Here is a 24,266-nt window from a genome sequence, read left to right as displayed (position 1 = left end):
CCATCCCTATCCCTATCCCTATCCCTATCCCTATCCCTATCCCTATCCCTATCCCTATCCCTATCCCTATCCCTATCCCTATCCCTATCCCTATCCCTATCCCTATCCCTATCCCTATCCCTTCCCACCCTTGTACCCCATCCCTGCACCCGATCCCATCCCCACTCCCGCTCTCTCACACCGCACACCCTACCCCTATATGGAATAGGTCCCACACCCCAATCTCTCCCCCTCCCCTGCTCCCATCGCTGCCCCATGTCCCCTCCCCAGTATCATCTCAGCCACACACGGCTTCACCCCGGTGCTGTTGGTGGCACTGGGGACAGAGGGACGCGACCCGAGGAGATGGCGAGGATAGAAGTGACCACACAGAGATCCCAAACGACCACATTTATTGGGCAAAAAAAGATCACCCGATTATGACACATCTGCACTGCAGACCCTTCAGGGGTCACCGGTGACATGGGACAGCGTAAGGAGCCAGCCCTGCCCACCCCACCCCACAGCTGTGCCCCCGTCCCCCATCCCAAGCCCACAGGGGTGCATGACGGCTGTGTCCCCACTTCCCCGTTGCCCTGGGCCAGCCAGGCCGTGCCCCGTGGGGCTGGGGGTCGCTTCACACCTGTGTGATGATCTCGCCGTTCTCAGGCACGTAGACCTGCACAGGCACCCCGGGCGGGGAGCGCCGCAGGATGCGGATCGGGGCTGCCTGAGTGGGAGAAGGGACCCGTGGGTGCTGGGACCCCACCCTGTGCCCTGGGGACACGGCCCCACTGGGAAGTGGTGGGGCTGTCCCAACCCGCCTCACATCGGTACTGCTGTCGGGGCCCCAAAGGTGGCTACAGGGACCCCCTGCTGACCCCCACCCTCCCCCAAATGGCCACGTTCTGGCCCCAAAATATCTACAAGGTGCCAGTGCTGGCAGTGGGACCCTAACCCTGCCCTTGGGACCCCCCTGAGATCCCCTTAAAACCAGCTCCCGCCCCAATGACCTTCCAACCTCTATCCCAAGGACCCTCGTGAGGCCCAACACTGCCCCAGGGATCATTACAGGTCCCCACTTGTGTCCCAGGGGCACCTCAGGACCTCGCGCTCAGGGGACCCCCACGGAACCCACCAGAGCCACCGCTGGCTAACAGCTCACGTCATCCCCGCACCCACAGGGCAGCACTCAGGGGGTCCCCACAAAGTGACAGCCATCCCATCGCCCCCCACCCACCCGTCCCTCCCCATCCTCGTGCCTTACCTGAGCCCTCAGCGGTGCCCCACGAAGTTGGGGCCCATCCTGGGGGTTCCCACAGCGGTGTCCCCGGAAAGCCCCCTGTCTGTCGAGGGAATGAGGCCGGGCTCCCCGCAGCCGGGCACGTTGGTGCCACGATTTGAGCTCCTCCGTCACCGCCGCTTTGGAGAGCCCACGGGACCCCCCTGGCACGTAGTCCTTAAGCGAGGGGGTGCGCACGATGCGGCTGTGCGAGGGCACCAGGCGTTGGTAGCGCAGCGGGGCCAGGTCCTGTTCATAGAGGAACAGCGGGGGGCCGGGGGGTGGCAGGAGCCGGGGGGCTCCGCGGGGGTAGAAAGCGGGTTCGGCGCAGGGCGGTGGGGCTGGGGGACGTGGGAAGGAGACGTCGGGGCTGCTGCTGCCCGGGGAGGTGGCGTGGGAGACGCTGGAGACGTCGGAGATGCTGTCGTCGGAGCCGGAGCGCGGTGTGGGGCTGGGGGCCGGGGGGCAGGAGGTGGGCACTGTCACTGTGTAGTACGTGGGGCGGCGGCGGGGAGCTGTGCTGCGGCCCCGCGTCTCAGCCGGCTCCCAGCGTGAGTCCACCCTGCGGGACAAAGGCTTGCCTTCATCTTTGCCCCCCCGGAAGCATCGCAATCCTCCTCGTAGGGCCGTCGCCATTATCTTGTGGAGTTCGCTCCATCTCCTCCATGGGGCTTCCTCCTCTGCACGGGTCATCTAGATGGAGCAAGCTCCATCCTCCCTTCCATGGGCTTATTCCTCGCCCCATGGGTCATCCTTATCTTCCCCTTGGGTTATCTCTATCACTGTGGGTTACCATCTCCAGCCTCTCCGTGAGTCGTCTCCAACCACCCTACGAGTTTCCACCTCCATCCTCCCCACGAATTATCCCCATCCTCCCTGTGGGTTATCTCCCACCCCCCCATGGGTGCCAGCAGCCCGTCCCCACTCACGGCACAGCCGTACCTCAGGGACTGGCACTGTCCACGTCGGATCGCTGGCTCTGGGGTGCTGGGAGCACTGGATCCCATCTGCCTGCACAGCACCACGCTCCGGACGGGGATGAAGCGATACGGGGCCACGTCCCCAGCCCTGCAGTCAGGGCTGATGGGGACAGAGGTGACAGCGGGTGGGGACGTGGGGCAGCACCGGGACGCGCGGGTTTCCCCATCCCCAGGCTCAGCACTGATGCTCTTGGCCTTCCCGTAGGGTCCATCGAGGCTGGTCTCCCTCCAGGGGCCGGGGGGTGCAGAGGGGCACCCCGGATCCTCACTCTGCTCCTCAGGGGCCAAGCGGGGCCACGGGCACGGCGACGGAAGGCGCTGCGGGGTGCCGGCTCCCATCGGCTGCGCCTCCTCTGCAGGACAGACGGAGCGTTGCGGTGGGGAGGGGCGGGATGCGTCCCCCGTACCCACAGCCCTTACCCTCCTCCAGCAACGCAGCGTCCGACAGCGAGCTCTCATCCGACGCGCTGAGCTCTGCGGGGACAGCGGCGCACAGCGGTGTGCCACGGGGCACCGCGCTCCCACGGCCGCCACCCAACGCGTCCCCGCTCCCCTCCCCCGTCCGCCTGTCCCGACACGCTCAGGGACGGCGGCGGGACCGGCTGGTCCGGCTCAGAGGAGCGCTCCGGGCAGCTCCCAGCCCCGCAGCCCTGCCCAGGCTCTGCCGTGGGAGCGGGGTGCAGCCCACGCTGGGGTGCGAACGCCGGGGAGAGAGCATTGGGGCGCGCACAGTGGGGCGGTGCAGTGCTGGGGTGCATCCACGAGGGGACAGCCGCAGAAGGAGGAGAGCTGGGGCGCAGCCGTGGGGGTGGTGCATCCACCACTGATGGAGTTTTGGGGTTCGCTCGCAGGGGAGGCACATCGGGGTACGTTCCCCGTGGGCAGAGAGTGCGCTGGGGTGCATCCATCAGGGATGAAGCTTTGGGGTGCGCTCCCTGGGGTGGGAGACCGGGGTGCAGCCACGCGGAGGAGCAATTCGGGGGGCAGGTGGCACAGCACTGGGGACCCGCAGCTACGCACATCCCTTCCCCCCCAAGAAGGAAGCCCCCCGTTCTCACCCTGAGCCCCCCCGGTGCCACCAGCAGACAGGGCCCGGCGCTCGGCCAGCAGGGTGTCCTCCAGCGCCTTCAGCTTCTGCTCCTCCTTCAATGCTGCCGTCTTCCTCCTGCGGCGCAGCTGTTTGCTGATGTTCTCCTCCCGGCACAGGCGATGTGCAGCTCTGGCAATCTGCATCTGCAGCGCCAGGTCCCGCTCCAGGGCGCCCAGTGGGTCCTGGGGGTGGGGGAAGGGGACACTTGGCACCTCCAAATGCCCCCCACCCCGAGGACACCGCGCACCGCAGGGCACTTTGCATTGCTGCACCCCCTGCGCCCATTGCAGTGCACCTCCGTGGGGGTGGGGATGGTGAGGGGTCCCCCATAACTGCTCATCCCTTTGTGGGTGCCCCATGGGTGCAGCCTCTGCCCCCCCCGCTCACCGCCCCGCGCAGCACCAGGCTCTCATCCAGCTTGAAGGCGGCCCCGATCCTGCGCCGCACCTTGGGGGGCTTCTCACCGGCCTTCAGGGGGAACTCTTGGGGCAGCGTCCCCGTCAGCTCCTGGGGATGGATGTGGGGACACTGAGCGGTGACAGGAGATGGGGGAGAGGGGGGGTTGGCAGGGTCCCCCCGTCTCCATTCTCACCGCCTCACGCAGGCAGAGCCGCCGCAGCTCCTGCACACACAGCTCCAGCGCCTGCTGCTGCCTGCGCACCCGCTGCGCCAACTCCTTCAGCGGGGCCGTGGGGCTGCCGGGGCCTGGATGGACGGACGGACGGACAGATGGAGGGGCTGAGCTGTGGCCGGATCCCCCTCCCTGCCTCCCGCACCCCCTGAGCTCCCAGTTTTCCAGAGCTCTGCGCTGGGATGGGCGCTGCTGGACCCACGGGAGCTGTGCTCACTGCTCACCCCTCTCACACTGCACGCAGCAGTGATTTCCCAGCACTGGGGGGGGTTCAGGGGGGACCACTTCACATTGACTCAGCCCAACCCGCAGTGAAACACCACTGAGTCACATCAGACAGGGTCCCCCCGCTCTCCAAATGGGGATCCCCCACATTGCCCAACAGCAAATTCTCCCCCTCCAACGGCAGCACCCCAGTTTGTCCCTCCTGCCGTGCCCCTAAAAGCACCCCAGGAGAGGGCACCCATCACACCCCGGGATGCAAAACCCCTTTTTGTCCCCCAGCGCTCACCCAAATGCAGCATGATCGCACTGCCGGAGTCGCCCGCCTCCTCCCTGCCCTCCATGCTGGGTACCTGCAGGGAGCAAGGCGAGGCCGTGTTTGCTTTGCCTTCTCGTAGGTCCTACGATAAACAAAGGTGTGCAAACACGTGCCTGCCAGCCCGGGCTGCCGGGCTGAGCCCCGTCCCAGGGGCAAAGGTGGTGGTGGGGGTGCGGGGCCGGTTTCGCTGGGTGCCTCTCCCAGTTTTTATTTCTTTCCTGTCTGGGCCGCAGGCGTTTTCCTGGGGTGGGGGTGGGAAATGTGACCGTATCCCCCCGCCCGGCGTTCCCATCCCTTGGGGCCCAATGGGTGGGATGGGGTCAGCCATGGCGTTGCATTGCCTTCGCCCCCCGCTCACGCTATGCCTCAATTTCTCTAGCAGGAAGGTGAGCACATAGGGACACTGAGGCAGAAAAGGGGCTGCCAGCACCGGTAAGGGGGCGGCAGAAGGGCTGGGACCCCCATGGGCATGGGGTTCGGTGGGGCCAAGTGCTGCCTTACCTGGGTGCCAGCACGGCGGGGCCGTCAGCACGGTGCTCGCTGCCGCTCTGCTGCACCCGGGATGCAGGGACGTGTTTTGACTTGAGAGCAGGGGAGGAGCAGGTGAGCAACACAGCCCCCGCAGGGCCTGCACGGCGCGGCACAACTCGGCACAGCGTGGCGGGGAGGAGCGTGGCACAGTTTGGCACAGTTTGGCACGGCACGGTGCAAAATGGCATGGCGTGGTGTGGTGTGGCACAGTGTGACACTGCATGATGGCGCAAAAATGTATGGCACAGCACAGCATGGCCCCAGGCCCTTGGCACTGTCCCTGTTGTGCCCGTGGCCCCAGGCTGGGGATTGCCTGTACTGGAGAAGTGGGAATCCATCTCATCCCCAAAGCACAGCCACCGCTGTGCCCTCCCACATGGGGGCCTGTCCTGCCAGTCCCTGTCCTGTGCTCCATCCTCTCTCCCAGTTCTGCTCCCTCCCAGACTTCCATGTCTTTGGAAGAAGCATTGACCCTCATCCTCCTCCAGGGACAGACATGAGGATGAGAAGGGAGGATGAAAGGGAAAAGGAAAGAGAAAGGGTGAGGAGCAAAGAAGGCAGTGCCGTGTTGTGCTGCACTATGGATGGATGTATGGAGGGATGGAGGGATGGAGGGATGGAGGGTTGACCTCTGCTGCTGCCCATCCAGCTCTCACTGCTCAGCACAGTGCCTGGGTTACACCAACCTCGCCACCTGGCTGGGAAACCCCTCATCTCTGTGTACAGGTCCTGTCCCCACCTCCTGCTGTGGGTGAAGAGCAGCTCTTTGTGTGTCTCCTGGTGTCTCCAGGCTCCCCACTGGGTTTGGCACTACCTTGGGCTGGGTGAAGGAGCTATGTCCAGGGTGAGGGAATTGCTCGCATCACCCTCTGGAGTGAGAGCAGGGTCAATGGGGAGGGGGCTAAAGGGCGTGGGGTCACTTGGCTTCGGGGCCACAAACAGACAGGGTCACCAGGAGGACCTGAGCTCTCCTTGGAAAGGCATCACATGGGGTTACCAGACAACCTGAGACACGGCCCCAGATGTTGCCCCTCCCACGGCACCCTTTGAGTGCCTCCAGCACCCCCCGGGCTCCTTATGCCCACGACCACCCCGAACCCCCCCCCACCCCTCAGCGAGACCAGCAGCGGGGCGGGGAAAACACGTTCGATAGGCGCTCGATTGAGGCCGCCTGCTCCTTGCAGCCCGACCCGTCCTCCTCCCCGCCTCCATCGGCGCTCGGCTGCCCGCCCCGCAACTTCCGGTGTCGCGTTGGCGGAAGTGCCTGTGCGCATGCGCAGTGTGCGCGGGGCCGGGGCCGCGCTGAGAGCCCCCGGTGCCGCCATGACCAACGGTGAGTGGGGGGCGGGGAGTGGGGGGGGGGTCCCGGGAGGGGTGAGGGGTCGTTGCCCCGCGGGACGCAGCTGTGCCGCCCGCAGTGTATTCGCTGGACGGGCTGCTGGTGTTCGGGCTGCTGTTGGTGTGCACCTGCGCCTACCTGAGGAAGGTGCCGCGCTTGAGGGCCTGGCTGCTGTCTGAGAAGCGCGGCCTGTGGGGCGTCGGCTACAAAGGTGAGGGGGGGTTGCGGGGGGGCTGCGGTACGGGATGGGAGCGGAGGTGTTGGGTTCTGACGTAAAGGATGTGGGGCCGGGATGGGAGCGTGGGGCTGGGCTGTGGGTGACGTGATGGAAGTGGGGTGTTGAGGTCTGGGATAAGGAACGCGGGACTTGGGTGGGCGGTGAGGACACTGGGACCGGGATGGGGACGCGGGGATGGGATGGGATGGGGGCGGTGGTGTTGGGGGCACGAGCTGGGCTTGGGCATGGGGTGGAGGTGGTGGCATTGGGGTGTGCAGTGGGCTGGGATGTGGAATGGGGACATGGTGGGCTTGACTTGGGGCACGAGATAGAAATGGGATGGAGGGACAAGGGGGTCTGGGATAGGGGTGCAGAGCTGGGGTGGTGGCACGGGATGGGGACAGGACAGTGCTGGGACAGCCGCTGGGTGCTGCCCAGCACAGCTCCCTGCTACCACTCTGCAGCTGCCGTCATTGGCACACGGCTGCATGTTCCTGTGGCCATCTCCTGTGTGCTGATGGCCTTCTACGTCCTCGTGGTGAAGTGACCCCGCCAGGACCCCGTGGCAGCCACTCTGAGTCCGCCTCGTCCCAGTACCCGCTGTGGGGCAGCACCAGGTGTCACCGTACACCGTTACTTGTCAAGGATGGGAAGATCCCAGTGTCCGCCGGCCCCCTCCCCGTGGCCAAAGGGTCCTGGGAGCTGGGCCAGCAGCCAAGGACCCTTCCTCGTGTGCGGGGCCGAGTTTTGGTGCCCCGGTGGCCGAGCGGCGGGGCTCGGCGTGCCAATAAACGCGCTCTATCCACCGCCATCTCCACGCTCACAACCGGGGCTGGGGGTGAAGGGGGGGCTGCACCGCGGTCCTCCCTCCGGCAGGAGGCGCTGTGCGGAGGGGCGTGGCCGGGCGGTGCTTCCCAGCGTGCCCCGCGCGGGGGAGGATATAAAAGGGCGCGACGGGACGGAACGAGCGGAGAGTGGTTGCAGCGCTGTGCGTGTGCGGGTGGGAGGGAGGGAATTGTGTGTGTGCGTTTGTGTGCGTTTGTGTGCGTTTGTGTGCGTTTGTGTGCGTTTGTGTGCGTTTGTGTGCGTTTGTGTGCGTGGTGTGAGCGCGTGCCGCCCTCTCCCTACACATTGATCTTATTCGATCGGCCCCGGCCGAGATGAGAAGAACGGAGCCGCGAAGCCGCGGGCGCTGTGCGGCGGGCGGGCGGGATGAGTCGATCAGATAGGCGAGGCCTGGCCCCGGCCGGCCCCTGAGCGCAGGCGATTCTGATCCGCCCGCCGCCCCCAACCACGCGGCCGCGCACTCAGCCCGGCTCCGCTCCGCTCTTTATTGCGGGGTCCTACGGGCAGAAGAAGCCGCCGTTCTCCTTCCGGGAGTAACCGCCGTTGGTGGCAGCGCTGTGCGGGCACTCTGCAGGGGGAGGGGAGGGGAGGGAAGGGGGCAGCGGCTCAGTGCGGTGAGGCCGCAGCCAGCCCCCCCCCCCGCCCCTCCCCTACTGCCGTGTCCCGCTGCCCCCGAGCTTGGGCCGCTGACTCCTCCCCCCCCACCCGTGACACGCAGCCGTGCCCCCCGCCCGGTGTCCCGGTGCCGTACCGATCCGTCCCTGGATCCGATGCACCGATTCCTTCTTGGGGCTCGCCCAGCTCCTCGGCCACGGCTCCGGGGGCCGTTCCGGCTGTGGGGGGGCCCTGCACGGAGGTAGAGGCTGAGCCACCGCAACGGGAGCGGGGCGGGGGAGGAACGCATCGGACACTCACTGGTGGTCGCGGCTGCACCGCGCGGCCGCGGCGTGGAGACGGCACCAGGGCCGGGGGGGAGCCGGCGGGGTCGCGCCGCCGCCTGCCATAGCGGGTCCGGTGCTGCCGGCGTTGCCGAGGAACCGCCGCGGGGCGGGGCCGGGGGGGGAGGGGGCGGCGGGGAGGCACGGCGGGGGGAGGGGGAGGGGTGCAGCTCTCGGGGTGATGCCCGGTGCCGGGGTCACGGCGATGGTCCCGGTGAGCGCTGCCCGGCGCCGGTTCCGGTGCCGAAACCGTTTCAAAGGGGTGACGCCCGGTGCCGCCCCCGAGGGCGATGCTCGGGTGCTGGTGTCGTTTCCAGGGGATGATGCCCGGTGCCATCCTCGGGAAGCGATGCCCTGTGCCGTTTCCGGTGCCGGTACCGGGGGCGCTTCCCGGGGGCGGGGCGGGGGCGGTGCAGGTGGCGGCAGGTGCGCGCGCGGGCCGGGCCGGGCCGTTGGCGGGGGGCGGGACCGCGGGGCCGGTGCCGGTGCCGGTGCCCGCGCGGGGCCGAGCGCTGCCGCCGCCGCTGCGCCATGGCCGGTGCTGGTGCCGGTACCGGGGCCCGGCGGGCGCTGTTGGCTCTGTGCGTGGCCGCCGCCGTCGCCGTAGGGCTGTGCCGCGTCGGAGAGCGGCTGCACGTCTGCAAGGAGGTACCGGGGAGGTTACCGGGAGCGGGGAGGGGGGCCGGGGGGTGCCGGTACTGTCGGGATGGAGCTGAGCGCCGCACGCCGAGGGATGCGGTGCGGGGTTATCGCCGCGCCCCACGCGCGGCCGAGTCCGTGGGGCCGTGTCCGGGGTCAGCAGCCTCCGCTGGGGGTCCCGGTGGGGGGCTGCGCTGTGTTCCGTCCCCGCGTCCGCCACCCCGAGCCCCGGCGGGACAGCGGTTAACGGTGACAGCGGCGGGGACCGTGAGAAGAGCGCCGGGCTGGGGGACTCGGGGTTCGCCCGTCCCCTCCTCTCTGCCCACCCCGGGGGTCTCCAGCTCTGCCCGGTGCCGTGGGTTCGGTCGGTGGCAGCGGGACGCGCGTCCCCTCGCCGCGAGCCTTCCCCAGCCTGGCACAGGGCGCAGCGCGGCTCTTATCTCACTGGGGCGGCACGGAGCGTCCTGCCCGAGAGAGCCGGGGGCTGAAGGGAGGGGGGGGCGGGCATGGCGCCTTCCCGGGGGGGTCACCGAGCTCCCCGACTCCATCCCTCACAGCCCGAATTGGCCCCTGCCTGCCCGCAAACCCAGGCACCCTCAGGGGGTTCTCCTGCCCCACTCGCTCCCCACTCCGTGTGTCTCCCCCGCCCCCCTCTTCTCCCCCCCCCGCGCCCTGCGGCCGCTTTTCATCTGGGCCATTAAGATTTTTATTTATTATTATTTTTTTTTTTTTTCCCCCGTGATCCAATTCATTTATTTATTTATTTCGTTCCACGGCCCAGAGCTGGAAACAATGGGCTGCGCTGATGCTGGCGCCGGGGTTGGGGGGGTTGGGGGGGCTGCTCCCAGGTCCCTCGTCCGCTGCCCCCATCCCTATCGCTTGCTGGGACGCACCCGAGGTCCGCGTCGCCCCGGGGTCAATGGAGGTGGCTTTAGGCGGCGCGCAGTGGGTGATTCCCATCTGCCGGCGGCTCCTCCAAGTTTGGGAAGGAGGAATCACCGCCTTGCACACCCTGGTGAGCGCGGAGCAGGTGGGAGGCTGTGTGCCGGGGATTTGTTCTTTGTTCCACAGGGACCCCCGCGTCCCCAAGACCCACCCCTGCAGCACTGCACCCAACGCAGGGGGCTGGGGGGGGTGGGGTGTCTCCACGCGTTCCCCCCCCAGCCCGCACCGCCACCGCATGGAGCTGATGGCAAACATCAAAGCTTTGTTTTCGAGCGAACCCGCATCAGCCACAGCTCTGTGCTCCGGGGAGGCTGCGGTGCCGCGGTGGCCATGGGGACAGAGCCTCGGGTGCTTCCCGTCCCCAGCATCGCCTCCGCCCGGCCTTGAGCGAGCCCCGGAGCGGGGACAGATGGCAGCACGGAGAGCTGCGATCAGCAGCGCTGTGCTCTGCAGCCTCACGCGCCCGCCCTGCAGGTGCCACCTGTCCCCATCGCCGTCCCATCGCACGGCACAGCCTGGGTGGCTCCCAGCAGGACGGCGCATCCGGCACTGTGTTTAATGAGCAACGCGTGCCGCGGCCAACGGGGTCGGCTGCCCCAATCGCCGGGGTCTCTGCTGGTTTGCCTGAAGCACCTCAACGGCACTCTGTCCCTGCGGTGCCCACAGAAGGGGTGTGCTGTCTGCTGGGGTTGTGCCTGCGCCCTCATAGCTCACCATGGGTTTTAGCTCCCTGTAGGGTAGATACCAGGATGGGGGGGTGCCACCCTCCCTAACCCGGCCCCCATCAGCCTCGTCCCTAAGTGTGTTCCACTGCACGCTCGGTGCCGTGGCCAAAAGAACCCCCGTATCACCACAGTGGCAGCTGAGCTCCCTGGGGGTCCCGGCCCCGTGGGGTCTCAGCCCTCCACGCGTTCTCTCTTGCAGTCTGAGTACCACTACGAGTACACAGCGTGCGACAGCGCGGGCGCGCGGTGGAGGGTGGCGGTGCCCCACACACCGGGACTCTGCACCGGGCTGCCGGACCCCGTCAAGGGCACCGAGTGCTGTAAGGTTGGGGTGCGGGGGTGGCTGGGGGGGTTTCAATGGGGTAAAGGTGACTTTTCCTAATCCTGGGGGCAGCGCGACGCTGTCAAAGGCGTCGAACGAGCGCGGTGCTCAGCAGCACGGCAGCACCCTGCACAGGACGGGGGGGAAGGAAGGGGGGGTCCTGGTGGCAGAGCCGGTGGTGGGAGGGGGCAGCGCTGATGGCCCCCCCTGCACGTGGGCAGCTTTCTCCTGCAAGGCGGGCGAGTTCCTCGACATGAAGGCGCAGGCGTGCAAGCCCTGTGCCGAGGGCACCTACTCCCTGGGCACCGGAGTGCGATTCGACGAGTGGGACGAGCTGCCCCACGGCTTCGCCAACGTCGCCGCCAACCTGGAGCTGGACGACGGCTTCAGCGATGTGGTGGAGAACTGCACCACGTGAGTGGCCCTGGGGTGTCACAGCGCGTCCATGCGTGGAGAATCGCCCCTGCTCCCTCCCTGCCCGTCCCTGGGAGCCTCGATGAAGAAGGGCGTCCCCCCAGCAGCCCCCTCAGCCCATCGCAGAGGGATCTCCCACCCGTAGCTCTTGCCGGTGCTGCAGCAGAGCCGGCGCCTTTGTTTTGCACCGCGGCCCTTTGATCAGCTCTGGTGGCAGCCGTCGGGCCCCGCCGTGCCGGCAGCACGCGTTGCAGCGGCGGTGCAGCTTGCAAATGTAACCTACTTCCAGCTGCCTTTAATTATGCAGCTGCACTCCCAGTGCTGCAGGAGCCCACCCGCCTCTCGCCCCGCTTGGCAGCATCGTGCCGGCACAGGGTGCTCCGTTGTCCCCATGCTGGGACGTCCCCTGCGTCCTCCACAGCACCCAGGCTGGGTTTCTCCAGCCCCTTTTGAGCAGCCCTGAACTCATTCCCTCCCCAGCAAGTGTAACAACAGCACCACCCACCTGTCCCCAAGGTTCCCGTGGTGTCCCCACGCCCTGTGTCACATCTTGCATCCCTGTGCCGCCATTGGGACTGTCCCACCTGTCCAAACTGTCCTTTTCACTGTGACCCACTACAGAGGGATTCAGACCCTAAAATGCCTCACGGCAGAGCCCACGTCCCCTCGTGTGCCCCTGTGCCACTCTGTGCCCCCACCTCAGGTCCACGTGGGTGCCGCTGGGGGACTACATCGCCTCCAACACGGACGAGTGCACGGCCACGCTGATGTACGCCGTCAGCCTGAAGCAGTCGGGCACCGTCTCCTTTGAGTACATCTACCCCGACAGCAGCATCGTCTTTGAGTTCTTTGTAAGCACGGGGTGGGGGTCCTGGGGATGCCGGAGGGGTGACCGTGTGCCGATGCTGTCCCCGTCCCCATAGGTGCAGAACGACCAGTGCCAGCCCACGGTGGAGGAGTCGCGTTGGATGCGCACCACGGAGAAGGGCTGGGAGTTCCACAGCGTGAGCACAGGGATGGGGTGGCACGGGGTGGGGGGGTCCTTGGGAGCGCCTTGGGGATCCCACAGCATGGCTCCCACTGAAGGGTTCCCCACCGCAGCCCTCCCTCATCCCCTTCCGGGCCATTTGTCGCCCCAGCACAAGGAGCTGCACTCTGAGGGCGCAGAGGGGAGGGTGGTGGCGCACAGCGGTGGGTGCTGGGTGCTGACCCCTCCCTGGGACCCCCCGCGCCCTGTGCCGTGCAGGTGGAGCTGAGCCGTGGTAACAACGTGCTCTACTGGAGGACCACGGCGTTCTCCGTCTGGTCCAAGGTCCCCAAGCCCGTGCTGGTGCGGAACATCGGGATCACAGGTAGGTGGGTGGGCGCAGGGATGGGCTCCCCACAGCCCCCCACCCCTGAGCGCCGTCCCGCTGCCAGGGGTCGCCTACACCTCCGAGTGCTTCCCCTGCAAACCCGGCACCTTCGCCGCCGCCGCCGGCTCCTCCTCCTGCCAGCTGTGCCCTGCCAACAGCTTCTCCAGCAAAGGGGCCACTGCCTGCCAGCCCTGCGAGCCCACCGCCTATGCAGGTGAGAAGAAAAGGGGGGACACCCCGACCCTGCAGCCCGGGATGCTCCGACTGGGGCCGTGGGGACACCCCTGGGTGCCACCCGGAGACCTCACTGCCACCACCGCTCGCAGAGCCCGGCTCAGCATCCTGCAAGGTGCGCCCGCCCTGCACTGACAAGGATTATTTCTACACACACACGGCGTGCGATGCCAACGGGGAGGTACAGACCCCCCACCTCCCCCTCCCCACCTGCAGCCCTGACCCACTGCGCTGCCCCCGCGTCCCATCCCGGTGCTGCTCACCCCGTGTCCCTGCGCAGACGCAGCTGATGTTCAAGTGGGCAGAGCCGAAGATCTGCAGCGAAGTGCTGCCCCGCGCTGCCCAGCTGCCCCCCTCGGGGCTGAAGACCCGCTGCCCCCCCTGCAACCCCGGCTTCTACAAAAGCAACGGCAGCTCCTGTGAGCCCTGTCCTTACGGCTCCTACTCCAACGGCTCTGGTAAGGAGAACCCCGTTGGGAGGTGGGCACCCCGAGGTCCTGTGGGTGCCTTCCCTGATGTCCTCGCTGTCCCCAGGCTGTGTTCGCTGCCCGGCCGGCACCGAGCCGGTGCTGGGGCTGGAGTACAAGTGGTGGAACGTGCTGCCCCCGAACATGGAGACCACCGTGCTCAGCGGCGTCAACTTCGAGTACAAGGGGATGGCAGGTACCGCCACGCCGTCCCCTCCCCGTCCCCGCGGCGCAGGGGATGTCACCGAGCTGTCCCCGTGTCCCTGCAGGCTGGGAGGTGGCCGGGGATTACATCTACACAGCGGCGGGAGCCTCCGACAACGACTTCATGATCCTGACGCTGCTGGTGCCCGGCTTCAGGTGAGCGCCTGCCGCGTCCCCAGGGAGGCGGTGCCACCCCCGCAGCCATGTCCCCACCGTCCCCGTGTCCCCAGCCCCCCACAGCCGGCGCTGGAGGATGGGGACGGCAAGGAGGTGGCGCGGATCACCTTCGTCTTCGAGACGGTCTGCAGCGTCAGCTGTGAGCTGTACTTCATGGTGGTGAGTGGTGGCGGGGGGGGGGTGGCCGGGGCGGGGGGGCATCGAGGAATGTTCCCCCTGCCGTCCCTCACAGGGCATCAACTCACGCACCAACACGCCGGTGGAGACGTGGACGGGGCCCCGGGGGAAGCAGTCCTACACTTACGTGGTGGAGAAAAACGCCACCACCAGCTTCACGTGGGCCTTCCAGCGCACGCGGTACCGCGAGGCGGTGAGTGGGGGCACAGGGATGGGGACAGCAGCATCACCCCCCCCTCCCCTTCCATCCCCCACCCAGCACCAGATGATGCTGACCGCCTCTCCAGGGCCGGCGTTACACCAGTGATGTGGCCAAGCTCTACTCCGTCAACGTCACCAACGTGCTGGGGGGGGTGGCTTCCTTCTGCCGCCGCTGTGCCAGCACTGGGGGGCCCTGCGCCCCCTGCCCCCCCGGGCACACCCTGGACCACAGCACCGGCTCCTGCCAGCCCTGTCCCCCCGGCACCTTCCTGCGGGGACGCCCACCTGACGGCCCCCCCGCCTGCCAGCCCTGCGGCCCCGGCACCCGCAGCAACCAGGTGAGCATCCCCACGTTCCTGGGGTTAAGGGGGGCTGTCGGGCATCCCTGACGGGTGGCGTTGTGGGGAGCGGAGTGGGGACACGGCACCTGGCTGCCCCCGCTGGGGTGGCACCAACCTCTGACATCCCACACGGGTGGCACCGTCTCCTGATGGGTGACAGCTGTCCCTGAGCGTCCAACATGGGTGACGCCCTGCAGCCCCCCGCACGTCCCCGTGGGTGACAACACCCTGGCTGGGTGGCACGATGGGACCCCGTTGGGTGACAGCAGCCCCCCGCTCTGGGCAGATCCGCTCCCTCTGCTACAGCGACTGCACCTTCTCCCTGGCGCTGCCCGGCCGCACGCTGCACTACGACTTCTCAGCTCTGTCTGCCAGCACCGCCTTCACCAGCGGCCCCAGCTTCACCTCCAAAGGCCTCAAATACTTCCATCACTTCAACATCAGCCTCTGCGGCAACCACGTGAGTGGGGGGGGGGGGGGGCACGGAGTAGTCGTGCAAACACGTGGCTGTGCAGCCATGCAAACACACGTGGTTGTGCAAACCCACGGCCACGCATTCATGGCCACCTGTGCATCTTGCATGCAGACATGCACACAGCTCACAGTAAAACCCACGTGTGAGTGCACAGCTGGGTGAGCGCTTGTGTTCACTCACACGGAGTGGTGGAAACGTGCGTGCAAACAAGTGTGCGCCCATAGAGCCTGATGTGCAGTCGTGCAAACACGCGTGTGTCGAGTCCTTGCACAAAGGGCTGGCAGCACCTTGCACACAGATGCAGCAGCACTCACACTCTCACACTCACACACTCACATTCTCACACTCACATTCACACTCAGCAGCTCTCACACTCACTCTCACTCTCACACACACTCACACACCCTCACCCTCACACTGGGCAGCGCTCACACTCACACACACGCAGTGCTGCGCACCCCCCGACGCGGTGCCGCCGGCAGGGCAGGAAGGCCGCCTCGTGCACGGACAACGTGACGGACGCGCGGCTCCCCGACGAGGGCGGCTCCGGCCGGGTGGTGACGTCCCACGTGTGCCAGGCCATCGTGGTGCCGTCTGATGTCGTCGGCCACCGCGCCGCCGTGTCCTCGCAGCCCGTCAGCCTGGCGGACCGCCTGCTGGGTGAGCCCCAAACCCCTCCGTGTCCCGGCGCTCCGCGGGTGCCGAGTCCCCCCGCGTCACCTGAGCGCCACCGCAGGCGTCACCGTGAGCTCCGCGCTGGACGGCGTCGCCGCGCCCCCCGAGCTGTTCCCCCCCGCCGGCCCCGAGCTGCCCGACATCGTTTTCTTCTTCAGGTGGGCGGAGGTTGGGGTGGGACGCGGGGCGGAGCGGGGATCCCGGGGATGCGCTGAACTCCCTTTGGCCGCCGCAGGTCCAGCGAGGTGACGCAGTCCTGCGCCGGGGGCCGGGCCACCACCATCCGCCTGCGCTGCGACCCGCTGCGGCCGGGCACCGGCGGCCTGGCTGTGCCCAGGTGGGTCCCGCCGCGGGGGAACGGCGGCGCCCTCACGGCCCCCGGGCGTCCCCTGTCTCCAGGCGTCCCCGTGCACGAGCGCAGGGAGCGTGCCGTCCCCGAGGACCTCGCTTTGGGGACGGCCGCCACCGCGTCCCTGTGTTCCGTGCCCCGCTGTGGTGCCACCCGTGGAGGGGACGGTGGCGAATCCGGGCACTTTGGGGACGGCCGCCACCGCGTCCCTAAACGAAATGCCTCGGGGAGGGCGGCGGCACGTTTGTGGACCCCACTTTGGGGACAGCCACCCCTCTACCCGCGTGTCCCCCCCACAGCAAATGCCCCGAAGGCACCTGCGACGGCTGCGCTTTCCACCTCCTGTGGGCGACGGCCGAGGGCTGCCCGCGCTGCTCCGCCAACCATTTCCGTGCCATCGTGGGTGCGTGCCAGGGCGGCGTGCAGGTAGGGCGGCGTGCGGGGACGACGGGGACAGCGGGGACGCGATGTCACCGCCCTGACCTCCCCCCGGTGGCACACACAGAGGACCACGTACGTGTGGCGGGAGCCGCGGCTGTGCCACGGGGGGCAGCGCCTGCCCCCCCCCCGGGTCCGCCCGTGCCGCAGCGCTGAGTTCTGGCTGAAGGTGGGCGTCTCGGTGGGGACGTGCGTGGCCGTGCTGCTGGCTGCTCTAGCCGCCTACTTCTGGAAGAAGAACCGAAAGTGAGTGTGGGGCTCGTCCCCTGCTTCCCCCCCCCCCAGCCCAGCCCGTTGTTCCTGTGCGGAGGTTGCGGTTATGGGGGTTGTTTGCAGGTTGGAGTACAAGTACTCACGGCTGGTGCTGAACGCGGCGGCCAAGGAGAGCGAGCTGCCGGCACCGGATAGCTGTGCCATCATGGAGGGAGAGGACGGTGAGGACGAGCTCATCTTCACCAGCAAGAAGTCCCTGCTGGGCAAGATCCGCTGCCTGGCCACCAAGGTGGGAGTGGGAACGGGAGCAGGGGGGTCCTATAGGGATGGAGGCGTTCCACGGGGCCGTCCCGATGGATGGGATTGTCCCAATGGATGGAAGTGTGTCACGGGGTTGACCCAAGGGATGGAGGTGTCCCGTGGGGGTGATGTTGACCCAAGGGGATGAGATTGACCCAAGGGATGGGGGTGTCCCAGGAGCTCGTCCATGGGATGGAGATGGAGGAGTCTCATGGGGTTGACCCAAGGCACAGAGGAGTCCCAAGGGTTGGGGTGCCCTGTGAGATTGGGGCGTCCCCCGTGAGATGTGGGGGTTCCCATGGGGATGTTGCAGGGGCTGGAGGTGTCCCACAGGGTTGAGGGTCCTAGGGGATGAGGATGACTCGTGGAGCTGCGGATGTCCCATGGGATGCAGGGTCCCATGGGGTTGAGGTGTCCTACAGAGGGGATAACCAATGTCCTATGGGGATGGATGCCCCGTGGAGGAGGTGTCCCACAGGGAGGGGTGTCCCCTGTTTGTGTCCTCATCCCTCTGTCCCCATTCCCTGCAGCGCACCCCAGACGGCTTTGACTCCGTCCCCCTGAAGCCATCGTCTGGTGGCACCGACCTGGAGCTGTGAGGGGGCCGTCCCACCCCCCACCCCGTGGCCTTAAGGACCCACAGAGCCCCGGGGCACTTTTGTCTCCACCCACCCTTGGGAAAAGCCAAAAATGCCAAATACAGACGTGGGGGTCAGGAGCACCCCCAGCCCGGCACGGGGACGTGGGGGGGGGGGGGGGGCAGCCCTATGTGTTGTGTTGGGGGCACATGTGTGGGGCAGAAGTGTGCATGGGGGGGTTGCACGAGTGCGCACACATGTGAAAGCTGCTGGCCTCCCGTGCTCCGCTTGGGGCACGGCAGGGAACACCTGGTGGCCACGTCACACCGCGTCACTGTCCCCCCACGCCGTGTCACCCCATGCCGTCCCAGCTGTGCCACAGCCCCATGCCAGCCCCACTCCCCCCCAGGCTGCCTTTCCCCCTGCCAGGATGCACCCATTGAGGTGATGCTGCCCCACAGTGGGTCCCCCTGCGGCTGTCCCCACAGCAGTGCCCTGTGTCCCCCACCCCATGGCTCCATCCCCCCCTTTTTACAGCGATCTCAGCGTTTTCTAGGCAGCACCAGGCGGCCCCCCATGCCCTGGCTGTGCAATAAAGGTGATGTTTCTGAGCCTGGTGTGGTGGTTCTGTGCTGGGGGGGGTGTGTGGCACCCAGCAGCGGGCAGGGGAAAGCTGGGGTTCAGTGGGGAAACCACAGGGGACTCTGCAAATGCTATGGAGCACCATATGGTGCCGTGAAGTAGCTATGGAGATGCTGTAGGATGTTCTCGGGTTGCCATATGGCGCCAAGAAACACCCTAGGCTCTGGGGATGCCATATGGGGTGGTGAGACTGCTATGGGGTGCTGTAATGGTTCTATGGGATGCCGTGGTGATGTCACGGGACACCATGAGGATGCCATAGGGGACTGTGAAGATGCTATGGGGTGCCACAGGGATGCCAGGGAGCATCATGAGGACGCTATGGAGTGTTGCAGGACATCCTTGGATTGCCATATGGCCCTATGGGATGTCATAGGGGCACCCTTGGGTGCTATTGAGCACCATGGGGGAGTCATAGAGGGCCAAGAGAATGCCATGAAGTACACTGGGGTGCCACGTTGTGCCGTGGCCATGCTATGGAGCTGCCATAAGGGAGCCTGCAGATGCTGTGGGTTACCCTGAGGTACCATGTGGTGCCATGGGATGCTGGTGATGCTATGGGGGGACCACAGAGATGCCATAAGGGATGATGAAAGCCCCATGGGGGGCCACACACTGCCGTGGGGATGTTGTGGGGGATGCTGGAGGTTACCGGGAGGATGCTATTGGGTGATAGATGGTGTCCTTGGCTTGCCACATGTGCGCCACAGGGATGCCACAAGGCTCCTTTACCCCCGTGGGGTCGCGCAGAGCCCCGCCGGCAGCCGCACGCGGGGGCCCTCAGACCCAACGCAGCGCCGCCTCGTCTCCACCAGGGGGCGCTGTCGGCGCGCTGTCGGCGCTCTACCCACACATCGCCCCCCCTCGGCTGCTCCGCGGAGGCCCCGCCCTGCGGCGCTGCGCAGGCGCAGTGCGGAACGGACACGGGCACGGGAACCGTCGCTGTCACCGCGCTCCGGAGCCGCCGCCATGGTGCTGGACCTGGATCTGTTCCGTGCCGACAAAGGCGGGGATCCCGCGGCCGTGCGGGAGATGCAACGGAAACGCTTCAAAGACCCGGCGCTGGTGGACGCGCTGGTGCGGGCGGACGGCGCCTGGCGGAGGTGTACGTGGGACCGCCCCCCCCGGGGAGCCGCGCTCCTATTGGGGCTGAGCCGAGACCCGGGGTTGGGGGGGGTCCTAAAGCCGGAGGGGGGGGGGGGGGTGCAGCCCGCGGGGTTGGGGACGGCCGGGCCGGGCTCTGCGCAGCCCCGCGGCGGTGTTTCGGAGCCCCGCGTGCCGCCGTCCGTTCCCGGCTGATGCAATCCGTGCCGGCTCAGCCCCGTGCCCGGCGCCGGGTGATGCCGTGGCCGTTCTGCCCTCCCGGGAGCCGCCCCGCGTCCTGCAGACACGCGGTGTTGTTGGTGCGTCCCGCTGTGCCGCCCTGCGGGGATCCGGGGGCAGCGAACCCTGCGTCACCCACAGGGAGCTGCGTGCGTCCCCTCATTGCGGCTCCTGTCCCCGCCACGCTTTGCTGAGCAAAACCAGAGTGCTCCAATCTCACCCCGCATCTCTGGACCCGCCCAGACCCCCAACGGCCCCGGATTTTGGGGTCCGAGTGGTGCAGCGCTGCTCCCGTTGGGTTTAAAGGGGTTCAACCCCGCGGCTCGCAATGGCATTAAAGGAAGCTCTGGTGCTGGAGCTCCTGGCTGCAGCCCCGCTCGTGTGCCCCACTGACGCCCCCCCCCCCCCCCCCCCCCCCCCCGCAGGCAGATTTCGTGCTGATAACTTGAACAAGCTGAAGAACCTTTGCAGCAAAACCATCGGTGATAAGATGAAGGTGAGGGCCTCGCCAGCCTCTCCCCGGCAATGTTAAAGGATGCTTTTACCTTCTTGTTCGGGTCTTTAAACCCTGGCGGGGTTTCTCTTCCCTCGTGCTGCAGAAGAAGGAGCCCGTAGGGAGCGATGAGTCCGTGCCAGAGAGCGCGCAGAACCTGGATGAGCTGACAGCTGATGTCCTCGGGGTGAGTCCGACCCCACCTCCCCCCCACGGCTCGTATGGATCCCCAGCACTGCCTGCAGCCCCATAGCGGGGATCCCCATTTCTCCCGGTCCTAAGCCGGCTTTTTCCCGCTGTCATTCATCTGGAGGCCAGCAGCGCTGTGCAGCAGCGCCGGTCAGCGACCCGACCTGCGGTTACGGGGGGATCCGAGCAGCCTCAGTAGCTGCTGTTCCCTGGAGGCCCTCCCTCACTGCCCGCTCGCCTTCCCCCTTCATTAAGCACGCTGTTTAATGAGCGTGACGCTGGTCGGCTTTTGCTGCCATGGGAGCTGACTGCTCCCCGTTGTGGCTGCCAGGCGCTGCGTGACGCCGTGCCTCACCCGGGGCTTTTCGGAGCCTGACCGATGTCGGGGCTTTGTCCTCTCTGGCTGTTGTTTGATGCGCTCAGCCCGCGGGTTTCACTCCGGAGGCCGTGGATGTCAGGGCAGGGTGATTGACTGCGCTCAGCCCCCTCTCCTCCGCGGCTTTTCTCCCTGTGCAGGGGCTGCAGGTGTCCCAGATCAAGAAGGTCCGTCTCCTCATCGACGAAGCCATCCTGAAGTGCGATGCGGAGCGCGTCAGGCTGGAGGCAGAACGCTTCGAGAGCCTCCGGGAGATCGGGAACCTCCTGCACCCCTCGGTGCCCATCAGCAACGACGAGGTAGGGATGGAGCCCGGCACCGTGCGCGGTTTGGGGGCTGCGGGGCTGCCCCAGGCTGGCCGAGCTGGTTCGTCAAAGCGGGACGCTGCTGTGGGGCCGTGCGCCCCCCCCAGATCTGCTGGAGGTGAATGAAATCTGCATGACAAGACAGCGTTTCCTGCTGGGAGCGCACAAAGAGCAGCTCAGACAGCGCATTGTTCGGGCCATACATGGGAAATTCACAGCGGGCCGGGGGCTGGGATCTCCCTTCGCTGCCCCCATTCATCCAGCAGGAATATTTTGCTGGAGGAACACAATCGGGCCGGGCCAGCTGCCAAGCGGCCGCACAATGAGTGACCAGCAGGGATCAGCACTGGGGTTCCAGGCTCTGTTTGGTCGCTGCCGGATGGCAAAGCCTGGGCCGCGATGGGGCCCCTGTGTGGGGCTGGGGGGGAGGGGGAGGGAGGCGACCGGGGGTCGTGTTCCCAAACTGCCCGGTGGGGAACGCACTGATGTCACCGCGGCCCCGGGGAGGAGATGTGAAGCGTTCTCCCCTTCCTCTGTGCACAGGATGCAGACAACAAGGTGGAGCGGATCTGGGGGGACTGCAGCTGCAGGAAGAAGTATTCCCACGTGGACCTGGTGGTGATGGTGGATGGTTACGAGGGAGAGAAGGGGGCCGTTGTCGCGGGAAGCCGGGGCTACTTCTTGAAGGTGAGAGCCCTGCAGCCCGGTGCTCCGTGGGGACGTCACAGCAGGGTGTGTGTGACCAGCCGTGGCTTCCCCCATCCCGCAGGGTCCCCTGGTGTTCCTGGAGCAGGCCCTGATCCAGTACGCCCTGCAGAGCCTCCGTGCCAAGGGCTACACTCCCGTCTACACGCCCTTCTTCATGCGGAAGGAGGTGATGCAGGAGGTGGCCCAGCTCAGCCAGTTTGACGAGGAGCTCTACAAGGTGAGCCCGATGCCCGCTGGCTCTCTGTGTCTCGCCGCCTGGCACCCGTGGCCCCTCAGGGTCCAACCGTCCCGCCCAGCCCACGCCGTGTGCCTCCCCCTGCCGGGGGGCAGCCGGCTGCCATCCACTTACCCAGCAAGGCTCTGGGTCTGCTTTGCTCTGAGGAAGGCTTGGCGGTCCGCAGCCAACGCAGCCGGTTGTCACGGCGATGTGGTGACGGAGACGGCTCTGGTCCCCAGCCTGGTTGTCAGGAGCTGGCAGGAGGCCATCAAGGCCCTGAAAGGAGGCCAGCAAACGGCAGCTGCTCCCCTTCTTGCGACCCACTTTGCAGCCGCCCCGTTCTCCTCTCAGCACCGCTCCTGGAAAACGTTGCTGTCAGGGGGCTGGGTGTCCGTGCCGCCACCAGCAGCATCTGTCAGGGCTGTGGGTTGTGTGAGAACAGCTGGGAAAGGAGGGCGCTGTCTCTTTCCCAAGCCCACGGTCCCCTCCTGTTCCCCAGGTGATCGGCAAAGGCAGCGAGAAGGCCGAGGACAGCTCCATCGATGAGAAGTACCTCATTGCCACCTCCGAGCAGCCCATCGCCGCCCTGCACCGCGACGAGTGGCTGAAGCCGGAGGATCTGCCCATCAAATATGCAGGGCTGTCTACCTGCTTCCGCCAGGAGGTCGGCTCGCACGGCCGCGACACGCGCGGCATCTTCCGTGTGCACCAGTTTGAGAAGGTGAGGGGTGGCTGGGGGGCGGCGTGTGGGGTTTGGGGCTGGGATGGAGCCGACGTGGGGGATCTCTGCAGATCGAGCAGTTCGTCTACGCTTCCCCGCACGACAACAAGTCATGGGAGATGTTTGATGAGATGATCGCCACGGCCGAGGAGTTCTACCAGTCCCTGGGCATCCCCTACCACATCGTCAACATCGTTTCGGGTAGGGGTCTGCACTGCAGGGCCGCGTGGGGTGCCAGCTTTTGGGGTGGGGGCTTCTTCCCCTTGTTTCCATGCTGCGCTGGTCTGGGAGGAGCCTGGCACCTCTGCCAGCACCTCGGGTGTCACCGTGACCCTGACCCACTTCCCAGCTCCGCTTCCTTTGTCCCAGAGCACTGCTGGCTCACGTTCCCACGCTGTGCATCCCCAGACCTGCCGAGGGGGGGGTGGCACCTCAGCTGTGGGAAGGGGACACCAGGACAGGCACACGCTGTGGGGCACCCATCTGCCCCATCCCCACTGTGCCTCTGGAAGAGAGGGGCAGCCCAAGTGGCTCCTGTTTGAAGATGTGCCCCCGCTGAGGTTCCTTCCGTCCTCTGCTCTGCCAGGCAGGAGCGCTGCCTCCCACCCAGCACTGCGCTGAGGTCACTTTGTGGGCTTTGACCCCTGGCTGCATCCCACAGTGGGGTGCGTTGTGGCTGCAGCCCCTAACCGCTGCCCTGCTGCCCACCAGGCGCCCTGAACCACGCTGCCAGCAAGAAGCTGGACTTGGAGGCTTGGTTCCCAGGCTCAGGAGCGTTCCGTGAGCTCGTGTCCTGCTCCAACTGCACCGACTACCAGGCGCGCCGCTTGCGCATCCGCTTCGGGCAGACCAAGAAGATGATGGACAAGGTGAGGGTGTGGGGCTGGGCGGTCGTGTTCCCCGTTCCCCATTTGCTGTTGCCCCATGTCACCCCTTGACGCATCCACCTGCCTCAGGTGGAGTTTGTGCACATGCTCAACGCCACGATGTGTGCCACCACCCGAACCATCTGCGCCATCCTGGAGAACTACCAGACCGAGGAGGGCATCGTCGTCCCCGAGAGGCTGCGGGACTTCATGCCCCCAGGTAGCGCCCTGCACGCTGCCGGGCCCCCCTGTGCCTCTGGGGTGGGGGGCTGCGGGGCCAGGAGAGCCCCGCGGGCTGCAATCCGTTCCTTCTGTCCTTCCCGCAGACCTCCGGCAGATCATCCGCTTTGTGAAGCCGGCCCCCATCGAGCAGGAGCTCTCCAAGAAGCAAAAGAAGCAGCAGGAAGGCGGCAGGAAAAAGGCTGCGGGCGGGGAGCGGGTGCTGGAGGAGCAGATGCAGAACATGGGCGTCAGCAGCGCCTGAGTCCTTCGGCTCCGCCGGGCTCTGCGCCGCCTCCTTCGCTTCGGGTCGAGTCTGGGGCGGGAGCTGCCCGGTCTCCACCCGGCCCTGCGGCACCACAGGGCAAAGAACTGACAGTCGTGGGGCTCCGGCCCAAAGTGCGGCTCCGGCCCCCCCGCCTCCCCGGCGGGGTCACTGCATGGCGGGCTCATGGCAGGGGCGGAAACCTTCCTTCCCTCAACTCAATAAAGCAAAGAAAGCTGCTGAGCCGCGCGTGGGGCTGCGTGTCCTCCCGCGGGGGCTCGGTCGTTGCTTTGGAGGTGGGGGATTTTGCAGCCCCGCGGGGGCGGCCCTGGCCCCGCT

At 66.9% G+C, this 24,266-nt stretch overlaps 4 protein-coding genes across 4 annotated transcripts; 3 read left to right on the top strand and 1 right to left on the bottom strand.

Moving 5' to 3' along the window:
- Nucleotides 1–616: 616 nt before the first annotated feature.
- INAVA (innate immunity activator) lies at nt 617–4,528 on the bottom strand (the record flags this gene model as incomplete). Its single annotated transcript, XM_079546331.1, has 8 exons — nt 617–709; nt 1,247–1,823; nt 2,204–2,594; nt 2,662–2,715; nt 3,300–3,513; nt 3,719–3,838; nt 3,924–4,036; nt 4,474–4,528. 8 exons carry the CDS (start codon nt 4,526–4,528, stop codon nt 617–619), a joined length of 1,617 nt encoding a protein of 538 aa, XP_079402457.1.
- A 1,778-nt stretch (nt 4,529–6,306) lies between these two features.
- TMEM167B (transmembrane protein 167B) lies at nt 6,307–7,303 on the top strand (the record flags this gene model as incomplete). The annotated part of the gene is made up of 3 exons (XM_079546473.1): nt 6,307–6,367; nt 6,438–6,584; nt 7,055–7,303. The coding sequence occupies 3 exons, from the start codon at nt 6,307–6,309 to the stop codon at nt 7,135–7,137; spliced, it is 291 nt and encodes a 96-aa protein (XP_079402599.1). The 3' UTR covers nt 7,138–7,303.
- Nucleotides 7,304–8,713: 1,410 nt separating this feature from the next.
- Nucleotides 8,714–17,624, top strand: ELAPOR1 (endosome-lysosome associated apoptosis and autophagy regulator 1; the record flags this gene model as incomplete). The annotated part of the gene is made up of 22 exons (XM_079546371.1): nt 8,714–9,022; nt 10,883–11,003; nt 11,227–11,419; nt 12,123–12,270; nt 12,343–12,423; nt 12,666–12,771; nt 12,839–12,988; nt 13,101–13,189; nt 13,289–13,466; nt 13,543–13,671; nt 13,745–13,835; nt 13,910–14,015; nt 14,089–14,226; nt 14,321–14,572; nt 14,862–15,035; nt 15,533–15,710; nt 15,787–15,883; nt 15,961–16,062; nt 16,374–16,500; nt 16,580–16,758; nt 16,849–17,014; nt 17,556–17,624. Exons 1-22 carry the CDS (start codon nt 8,906–8,908, stop codon nt 17,622–17,624), a joined length of 2,991 nt encoding a protein of 996 aa, XP_079402497.1. The 5' UTR covers nt 8,714–8,905.
- A 1,590-nt stretch (nt 17,625–19,214) lies between these two features.
- On the top strand, nt 19,215–23,927 carry SARS1 (seryl-tRNA synthetase 1; the record flags this gene model as incomplete). The annotated part of the gene is made up of 11 exons (XM_079546329.1): nt 19,215–19,354; nt 19,998–20,064; nt 20,168–20,248; nt 20,767–20,925; nt 21,475–21,618; nt 21,701–21,856; nt 22,356–22,577; nt 22,649–22,778; nt 23,289–23,446; nt 23,534–23,663; nt 23,770–23,927. 11 exons carry the CDS (start codon nt 19,215–19,217, stop codon nt 23,925–23,927), a joined length of 1,545 nt encoding a protein of 514 aa, XP_079402455.1.
- Nucleotides 23,928–24,266: the final 339 nt, after the last annotated feature.

The sequence above is a fragment of the Tetrao urogallus genome, assembly GCF_951394365.1.
Source record: "Tetrao urogallus genome assembly, chromosome: 24".
Lineage (NCBI taxonomy): Eukaryota > Metazoa > Chordata > Aves > Galliformes > Phasianidae > Tetrao > Tetrao urogallus.
This window is presented reverse-complemented; position numbering and strand designations above follow the sequence as displayed.